This window comes from Pygoscelis adeliae, unplaced genomic scaffold (genome assembly GCF_000699105.1).
Source record: "Pygoscelis adeliae isolate BGI_AS28 unplaced genomic scaffold, ASM69910v1 Scaffold49, whole genome shotgun sequence".
Taxonomy (NCBI): domain Eukaryota; kingdom Metazoa; phylum Chordata; class Aves; order Sphenisciformes; family Spheniscidae; genus Pygoscelis; species Pygoscelis adeliae.
This window is the reverse complement of record NW_008825545.1, coordinates 136,675-146,977: the sequence shown is the minus strand read 5'-3', so window position 1 is coordinate 146,977 and position 10,303 is coordinate 136,675. Positions and strand designations below refer to the sequence as shown.

The 10,303-nt window shown below is 38.0% G+C and overlaps 1 protein-coding gene across 1 annotated transcript in view; it reads left to right on the top strand.

The window, feature by feature from the left end:
- Positions 1-8,784, top strand: part of TUBGCP6 (tubulin, gamma complex associated protein 6) — a 23,408-nt gene extending 14,624 nt beyond the window's left edge. Inside the window, 10 exon segments of the mRNA XM_009332016.1 lie at positions 1-120; positions 535-590; positions 847-1,039; positions 1,341-1,509; positions 2,865-3,006; positions 4,132-4,326; positions 4,608-4,740; positions 4,975-5,188; positions 6,293-6,492; positions 8,299-8,784. The exon segment at positions 1-120 is cut by the window's left edge and continues 37 nt beyond it. Coding sequence (XP_009330291.1) covers positions 1-120; positions 535-590; positions 847-1,039; positions 1,341-1,509; positions 2,865-3,006; positions 4,132-4,326; positions 4,608-4,740; positions 4,975-5,188; positions 6,293-6,492; positions 8,299-8,390 — 1,514 coding nt within the window. The 3' untranslated portion in view covers positions 8,391-8,784.
- The last annotated feature ends 1,519 nt before the right edge of the window (positions 8,785-10,303 follow it).

Sequence of the window (10,303 nt, the reverse complement as noted above, 5' to 3'; positions counted from 1 at the left end):
TGTCACAAGTTAAAGAAAAAACTTTACCACAGTCGCAGTCATCTGACAGCATTCCAGTCTTTCCTGATGCTAATATTAAAGATGACAAAAAAGAAAATATAATGGAAGAGAAACAAGAAGGTAAAATAAAATTAAGTTTATTCAGCATTTGTTTAAGGGCTCATGAAAGTAACTGTAAATGTTTATGGTCAAAATGGGTACTTATTACTTAATTCCCTTGCATAACTTTTCGGACACTGTTAGAATTCAGAGGAAAGAATTTGAGCTTAGTCTTGTCTCCTATATACAAGAAACAGAGCATTACAAAAATTCTAGTCTGAAATTTTGTGAAACAGGACCTCGTGTGATCTGGAGTAGAGAACACACATTAAACTGCCTGGGTGGGACTATGGGAAGGGACTGTTATTGGGGTGGTTGTTTCTGTGATAGTCTATAGAGAAATTTTGCAGAACTTCGGGAGCAGATCTGAAGTATGAACTAAGTATTATAAGCAGGTCTAAGTAAATGCTGTCTTTAATTTACTTGTACTTACAGTAATTGCAAATGTGGTCAGCAAGGACCCTTCCCCAGATTCCTCACAGAGCTTACAGGTAAGAAACAAAGTAGTTGTCGAGAAGACTTCCTTTTCCTTCAAAGGATTAAACACACTGGTAGTTAAGGTAGTAAGTTTCTGTCCTAATCTAGTAATCACTGTCATACCATATTGTTTTTACAAGTCAGAAAAGTACAGGTGAGTAAGCTCGTTTATTTTCAGTTGGAACAACTAGTCAATTACCTGTAAGAACACATTAAGTGTGTAGACAAAGCCAACATCTCTCATAAAATTTGTCAATTTTTTTGTTTTAGGCAGAAGAAACTGAAAAAGCAATTCCACAAGATACTGTGCCTCGAGAAACCTTATTTTCTGAAGCTAATGCTCCCAAGACTAAGGAGGAGGAAGGGGGAGAGGAAAATACATGGAAGAAAGAACAAGCTTATTTGAAATCCTTATCGGATCAGTATTGTATTGAAAAGTATCAAGATAGTTACGATTTGATGTGTGAGTAGAACTGTTGGAACAGTAGGTCAATAGAAGATGTCGTAAACTTGAGCAAGAAAGCTGAGTGCCAGATACCTGAATTACCAGTAAATTACCAGTGCAAAATACCTGAATTACCAGTAAATTACCAATATTATGAACTGCAGTAGCCAAACAATTTGCTTCTAGGCACAAAGATGAGAAATACCTGTCGGCACATTATGCTTTTCTAACCTAGAGGGATTTGTGGAGTTTAATAGAAACAGATTATCAAATTTCTTAAATATAATAACTTACAGTGTTTATATATTTTTAAATTTAGCAGAACTACCAGTTTCTCATCTCTTGCATCATGTCATACCAAGATCGTACACCTTTCCTGTGGATCCTATGGTACAGTCAGCAACAGATGAAACGGCTGTACAGCTGAGTGAGCTCTTATCTCTGCCAGTGCTGATGAAACGTTCTATTACTGCTCCACTTGTGTCTCAGTGAGTATTTGTTAGAAATAGTGAATCCATAATTTAGCAATTAATGTCGTGTTCTTTATTAGTTCTTTTTCAAGACAAGAGTTGAACATAGATCTGGTCTCTTAAATTTTCTCTTTGCTCCCAGAAGTCGTTCAGTGGATAGTCCATTACTAACTAAAAAGTTCAGATTTGCATTATAAATAGTAACATAAACTTAATTTTTATGTGTAAATCAAAAATTTGAAGGTCTATTTGAAATACAAGGGCTTGGAGGGAAGTGTTTGCTCTCAGACTCGTGGATTATACGGCAGTGGTTTTGACACAATTGGTTTCCTTGTTCTTCTAAAAAGAAGGTGTATTACTTATAATGTTTGTGCTAGTTTTTCTTTGGCAGACGAAAGATAAGAGGAAAAAAAAGAAAAATCTTTTGATTACATGAAAGCTCATGCATATTGATCAGGATATATTTTACGTTTCTATGGGAACTCCAGCTTCAAGGCTGTTTTGAAGTTTAATAGAAGCTGTTCTTGCTACTATTGGAATATATAGGGAAACCACATATATGTTGGACCATTTTATTAGTATATCTAATACTTTTCTTTTAAAGAAAAGTTTTTGTTATTATGTACAAGATTAGCTTCTGTCATGAAAACAGTTATTCACAGATGTGTTGAAATGCTTCCTGTTTTGGATTCTACTTTCTTGTAAGTTTGGATTTCCATTTACTAACTCTGAGTATGCTATACTCAAAGGTTGGTGCAATGTAGAAAGATGTAATTATCTAACTTAGTTTTAAACATCCAGATTGGCTACCAGAACGATCTGTATACAGATTCATGTATTCAGCAAAGCAAAGTAAGCGAGCCTGAGTTGTGTGCTGCCAGAATTAGCCTATTCCTGATACGCAAGTTAAATTATTTAAAGGTAGCTTGAATACCTGCACAATACTGCAAACTGTAGTATAGACCTGCCCTCAATATCTAGTGTCAGAGCTTTACCAATTAGGATATTCTTCTCAGGGGTTTAAGTCTTTCTTAATCTGTTTGTGTAGGTGACAGAGATAAGACAGAAGGCTATTGATAAAATGTTGCTCCAGGCCCAGCAGCATGTTCTAAAGATTGTTATATGTAGCCAGTCTTAAAATACTACCACAGTACTGTTCAAAACCCAGTCAACTGAAGTGGTAGGTTTTAATTCTGATTTATTCTGGTTGAAGATTTTTTTGTCTCATTTTTTTTGCTTATGTGAATATCATCCTGTCTTGGATATCAGAGTTAAATACTGGAGCATTAATCTGATGTAGCCACAGCTGAATGTTAACAGTAAGGAAGGAGTTGCTTGTAAGAATAATACCTTTTCTGTGTTTTTATTCTTAGTGTTTCTCTTGTGAACAAAGCAATAGTTGATTACTACTTTGTGGAACTGAATGTAGAGAAGCATTTTGAAGCACTGAGACACTTTTTGTTAATGGAAGATGGGGAGTTTGCTCAGTCACTCAGTGACCTGTTGTTTGAGAAGGTATTTGCTTTGTTGTCTTAACCCTTGTTTTTGGGTTATCTGCTTTAGCTTGACACCTCTGGATTAATTTGGATGGGAATGAGGGAATGGTGTGAATTAGAATTCTGGCTTGTGCTGTTTTCCTCTTTTGTCCCGTGTCAAGAAGTCTTGTAGCAAGGAACTCTGTTAATGTTGTAAGGACTGAGGCAAAAGGAGGTCTTTGCTGGGAAGGGATGCCCATGCCCAAGGAAGTCCCAAGGAAGAGAGTAATATTTCCTGCTGCTAATCCCAGCAATAGAGAGAGTACAAGGATTTGGCAAGGATAATAATTTCAAACTTCGACAGAGCAGCAGTCATGGAAGGGTATTTCACTCTTTTCTGTGAAAACTGCTGCACTATTGCTCTGTCGCCTCCCATCTGCTGGCAGCAAGGCTGGAAGAGCCTGTTGCCATTTGCTAAAATCCAGTGGAAAGGCCTGTGTTGCAAAATACCTACTCTTACCTCAAATATCCTATAGAGCAGAGGGGAGGGCATCTGAAGAGCGTGCTGGGCCCTCTGATGAGAGTATTTTCATGACTTACCCCTGTGTTTGTGGGGAAGACAGCAGGGTAGGAGGGGATAGCCTGGGTTAATACAGCTGGTTGCCAGTGGAGATACGTGGCTGTAGGATAGTTAATGCATTTCTCTGAATCCTAAGAATGCTTTAGACCCAACTAGGGAAAGCACTTGGGGATTTAGACCCGATGAATAGCTTTATTTGTAAACTTCTGAGGGTGCTGAGTTGATGAGATAGGCAGATTGGAGTCAGATAGATAACACCAGACCTGTCGCTCGCTTTCTGCCCCACTAAAGCCTGTATTCCCTGCAGTAGGGATGCGTAGCAGCTCCTGAACCACAGCAAACTGCAGTCCAAAATAAATCAGTACAGGTATGAGATTACCTTCATGCTGTGAACAGTGAATAGTTCAGAAGTTGCTTCTTATGCTAATTATGCATCCCTACGGCAGAAGTAGAAACTTCCAATCAGAATGGCGGAGCAAGGCAGGATAGTCACCACTTTACCGTTCTGCTTTAATTCACCTGTATTCAGGAGCCGAGACTCTTTATTAATACTGTGTAATTAGGATTTTTTTTTTTTACCCTTAGCTTGGATCAGGACAAACACCTGGTGAATTGCTGAATCCACTGGTTCTTAATTCTATCCTAAATAAAGCATTACAGTACAGTCTTCATGGTGACACCCAGCTTGCTTCCAATCTTTCTTTTGCCCTCAAGTACCTTCCAGAAGCGTTCAAGCCCAATGCGCCTGATGCTCTGAGTTGCTTAGAGCTAAGGTACAAGGTAAGAAAGCATGGAGAAAGGTAGTAGTACTGCAATTACACTTATGTACATGGTTCTTATGTACCATGGTAGAGCGAATGTGTTCTTAATAATGGAGTACCTTTAAGAATGGAGTCAAAAAATTGTATAATGGAAATTACAGGATTACCTAGCCTGGCCATTGCATTACATTATTAAAATACATATATTGATTTGTATGTCCCTGAAATACTTGTATCTGAAATATTCTTACAATTTCTAACACAAAAATGTAGTATGATAAGCACTGTTATTTGTTTTAGGTTGACTGGCCTCTGAACATTGTCATTACTGAGAGCTGCATGAATAAATACAACAAGATCTTCTCCTTTTTGCTTCAGCTGAAGCACATGGTGTGGACTCTCAAGGATGTTTGGTTTCACTTAAAACGCACTGGTAAGTATAATGAGTGAACTAGAGAGCGTCCTGTTTAAAATGTTTTTAGCACCCTGTGCTAGACAATTGCTTATAAACAGTCATGTCAAGTTTCAAAAGCCACAATTTTTTAAAGAAACTTCCTTGGCATTTTAAACAGACTCTACTAACAGAAACCTTCATTCCTTTAAAAATCCTGATTTTAGACAGTCTCTGTGGGTGCTGATGATAATATATTTCTGTTTTTATTTTCAGCTTTAGTGAGTCACGCATCAAATTCTGTTCAGTTTCGACAGCTCCAGCTGTATAAACATGAAATGCAGCATTTTGTGAAAGTTATTCAAGGTTACATTGCTAATCAGATTCTTCATGTTACATGGTGTGAATTTGGAAACAAACTGTCTTCTGTAGGCAACCTGGAAGAAATTCACAGAACACATGCTGAATACCTCAACAAAGCAATCTTCAGGCAAGCTACCATACTTAGTTTTGCTTCAAATATTTAAGTTAATGGAGCTGCCAGTCTAGCCTAACGTATTTGTGCAAAAGTGACTTCTACCTGAAATACTAAGTAGTCTTTATGTATGGAACTGTTCTTATGTAGGGGAAACAAACTTCATGGCACGTTACAAGGTCCGTACTTCGGTGCTTTTCGTCAGCTACCTATCCTCTCCATTTCCCCAGACTCCTTGGAGTTGCTTCCAGCTCCTGTTCACCCTGCCTCTGCAAGCTTCAAGTCCACTCAGGACAGCTCTAACCTGAAGACTAAGGGCACGCTTGCCACAGTTCTGTTTTTCTTTCACCCCGTCCTTGTTGTAGCCTTTGTAAATGAATGCTGTTTCATTCAGCATGAGTAGTGTGCACAAGTAAGCCTAGCTCAAGGATTGTAAAATGCTTCTTCTATATATTATATATGCCTTTAATATATGTGCAGTGACAGGAGTGGACTTGGAAGGAACAAATGTGACCTGATGCCTCTGTCCAGATTTATGAGCAGTGCAAGAGACATCTATCTTTCAGGAATCACAAGCTTTTAGCCCTTTGGTTACTGTATATGAGGCAGAAGGATGGTGTGAATGAGAGGAGCTAGGGTTTATTTGGTTTCTTCTTAAAGAGTATACACTGGAATCATAAAGTGGGGAGGTGGCGGGAGAAGAGAGGATAACAGAAATTACAAATGAGAAAAGAAATCTGTCCTTTCATGTCTGTCTTTTTCAGAAAAAACTTGGCTAAAACTGCTGTTTCGATACCAGGTCATGGGATGAGAAGGGATTAAAGTTTAAGGAAACTCAGAGCATGATAGTATTTTTAAATGTTATTTCTTTTGCAAATGCAGATGTCATTCTAGAAATCAGATACACCAATGCAAATACCAGTTTCTTGGAAGTGCAAAGAAATTACGTTAGGTTTGGCACCTTTTTTAAAATCACCATCACAGTTGGCTGCAGTCTTGTGGATTTTTTTTTAAAGCTATTAAAGAGGAGACCTAAAAGATTGTCACCCCTTCGTGTTTTTCTTCCTACAACCATAAATTATGTCAACCACATTTCTAAAGTTGTTTTTGTTCTGTTAGGGGTCTGTTGACGGAGAAGGCAGCCCCTGTGATGAACATTATACATAGCATCTTCAGCCTCATTTTGAAGTTCCGCAGCCAGCTGATCTCTCAGTCATGGAGCTTCGACACAGGGAAGCAAATGGCTGTTCATCCCAACTTTGGTCTGATGCAGCAGTCGTACAATACTTTCAAGTATTACTCCCACTTCTTATTCAAAGGTAAGAAACTGCATAAATTCTAGACAGAAGAAAAAAATCAACTGTAAAAATTACAAAGGGGTTTTGGAAGTATAACGTAAAAGTAGGAAGATGTGTGTACTTAGCATGTGTTAGAAAATGTAATTCCCAAATAAAAACTGCATTATTGTGGTTTGCAAAGAAAGATCTGCATATCCATCAATTAAAATGTCCACACAAGAAATCTAACAGATATCCCAAAACTGACCATAAGTTTTTGCTAATTTGCAAAATAAGTATTTGGTATTTAGCTCTATATATGTGCTTACATTTTTCTTTTCTCTGGAATTGAGTTCTGGAACTTTTTATTGGCCGCAATGAGAGATAGATAGTTAGATACCACTTAGAAGTAATTTTAGATATATCTGTATTAGTTGAGTATTACCACTGTTACGAGATTTGAAAATTCTGATTCCCATGTGGGACTAAAGCTCAGAGAGCCTCCTAACACTAGTTGGAGCTTATATCCAGTGCTCCAGGCAAGTGTTTTTCAACTGCACAGATCATTTGCCAAATGTTCTTTCCTTTAACATGATAGAATTTCTTTACACTGTCAGCTTAGCCTATAATGTGAAGAAATGGTTGATCTGTCTTTCCTCTCCATTTCTCTTTCAGATCTTGCTTGTGTTTTAAGTAGAAGTTACTTATCCTTCCCTGAGTACAAAGGTGGTTCATGGGGTTTGGGTTTTTTTTAGAAATCCCTTAATTCCTGGAGGAAGTGCAACTGTTTTCCTTAGATCTATTTTTCTAGAATATTTTCTAGTCAGACTATATTCCTCAGGAAATGAGCTGCCCTTTTTATTCTTTAAGGGTGTCCAAAAATGGTGTCAAAGGACCAAAAACAGATATTTCAGGATGAGTTAGAATGGCTGCTTCCAAATTCTACAGGAAGTCAGAACACCTCTGGGAGCCACCTAAGCCCATACTACGAGATCTATGGTTGCTTCATGGACAGAGATTAATAGACCATTCCGTAAGGAAATTTGCTGAGTGACCTAGTTTTTTTACACCCTCCTTATTAAGCACTACAAAACAAATGTGTGCTTGTTCATCTACACTTGTTCCTTCAGTCACCATGTATTGTAAAATGCTCTCTTTCACAATGGGTTGATCCAGAATCCATTGAAAGCCAATACAAAGTAGTCTGGACTTCAATGGCTTTGGCTCAGGCCCTAACTTCTAACTATACACTTTCCCTTCTTCCTTGCATGTTACTGCTGCTTGCTAATTCCCTTTATACTAGTGCATGGGACGCGTATGAGCTCAGGGAGTTTCTATTGCCTTTTTTCCTTCGTTACTAAGGATGTTTAGAGCAGTCGGTTTGTTCATTCACAGAGCGTGAGGGGTTTGTCCCAGGAATTTCTCTTTGTTTTTTCTTTCTCACAATGGACTTTGCTCAAGAAAACTTCAGCAGAGCTGCTTCTTTCACAGAGGTCACCAGAGGACCTAAACATGCTTCCTGGTCAGTTGACATTATGATAAGAACATACCATCTTACTGTGAGAGCAGCTTGAGAAAGCATTTCTTTATTAGAATAATACAGCTTCACTTAGAACTGACACGTTATCCTTCTCTTCCATCTTATTTGAAATATGTTTATAATTCCAGAAAGAGATACTAGACCTTTCTTATGCAAAAATAGACATTTATTTCCGTTGTTTTCAGATTTCTGCATTAGGCTTTTTCTTTTTTTTTTAATAATTAAAATGCACAGATACTCTCAAGGCTGACTTTAGAATATTAATCTTAGTTGAAGTGTATTTCATTTTTTGTTTGTTTTTCTTCCAGTGGTAACAAAGCTTGTAAATAGAGGATACCAACCACATTTGGAGGACTTTCTACTGCGAATCAACTTTAATAACTACTACAAGGATAACTAACTGAACTCTATAGAGTAAGGGTCACTGAGAGCATGGTAAAACAGATACAGATAAACCTATATGCTTATGACACAGAAGCTTATGCAAATGCCATGCAAGAGGCATTTTTCTTCAGTGAAATAACCTGCCATCTATTAGCTTGAAGAATATAACCACCCCATACAGAGAATGATGCTTCTTAAAATCCACCACACCTACCAGTTGTTTGATCTGCTGAGAATTGATGTTGTCATTATTGCAAAGAAAGACAGAAAAGCTGAGTGCCTGATCTGAACAGGGGAGAGAGTACAAAACTGTATATCTGTGAATGTGTAAATGTTGTATTTTCAGTGTTGTGAATTTCCTCTGATGTAAATATATGTATGCGAAATAAATTAACAGATACTTTCTAAAACTGTTGAGAGATGAGTATGAGGTACAAATAATTCAGACAGACATAAATACCTATTTATTTGTTGTGTTTTATTTTCAAATTGATATTAATTCTCAATCTAAACATAACTAATTTCTTCAAGGCTATTAGTCACAGCGGAAGAGGGCATGGTAAAAACACCTTGCAGTGAGGAGATCTGCTAGGAGATACAGTATTTGACTATTCAAGCACTTGGTAATTATTGGATCACTTGTGCCAAACTTAGTTTCCTTATCCCTGATGTAAGTTATACACCTTATTTTGTGGTGATTATGTAAAACAGCTAAAACAGAAATTCAGCATCACTAAAGTGAAACAAAGCTCTGATTCCAAATATATTGACTACTGCTTTCAGCTGCAGGATTGCATTTTCAATTTGCTAATGGTTTTCCTTCTTGATGTTTTCTTTTTTTTTCCTTTCTATATTGTGAAAAGAGACAATTGAACTTTTAACTTCATGGTATGAAGATGTTGTAGAGAGACAGTCTGCTTTGAAATTTTCAGCTTTGCAGTGTGTTGATTTTGAGATCCTGAAGTCACTTAAAATGTGGATGCATTCCACAGGAGCTCCTTGTCTGATTAATGGCCACTTACTTAAAAGTACAGGCACAGCTAACATATTACCAGTACTGTAGAATATTGAATATGATTATTTTCTGATGATGTGTAGGTAGTTTTATGGCTGGTTTTTTTTCTTAAATAGAAATTAAGCATTAGAGTCAGAATATACCAACTGTAAAGTTGATCTGAATGTTTCTGCTCCTGCTCTGGTACCAAACTCAGTATAAAAATGTGGTAACGCACAGTTGTAATGCACATCTTCTGTGCCATTTCTGTATCTGTGCTGTATTTAATTAACTAGCTTCCCTCCATTCTACAGAATAAGAGATTGGAAGAGCAAGTGGCTTGCAGATTGAGCTGTTCTGTTGCCTGGGCGGGTGGAGAGCTGTTTGTCTGACTTGCTCTTCAGGAACTTAACAAGGCCAGGTGTGTATGTGCAAGTTTGCCTTCTGTTGCAGACTGATGCCTTGTCCTGATGCACGACTCCCCACTAGAGAGCAGCCACGCAGCTTCTGCAGGCAGCAAGTAGCTGATGTTTGGGACCTTGGAGCTTGGCACTACAGTGTAACTGTAGAAAGACAAAGTTTAGCTTTCCCATGAACCCAGTGTAACTCCTGGAGGAAAGCCACGCCACCTCCCCGCAGTCAGCTCTCCGAAACACCTGAAGTGCCTTAGATGGCCATTGACATAGGCAGCAAAGAGAGGGTAGAAAGAGGGAAGAGAGAAAGAGCGATTAAGAGCACCTAAATTAAACTCCTGGTACCATTATACAAGAGGAGCAGCCTTCTCTCCATTGACTTCTAAAGGAGTCCTATATGATGAAGGAAAAGGATAGGAAGATTAGCAATAGCTCAAAATCAGAGACTTCTCAAATGCAAGCTGTGAGTCCTGCTTATCATCATCCCACTGCATATTAATGCAGGATTCCCTTGTACAGTGT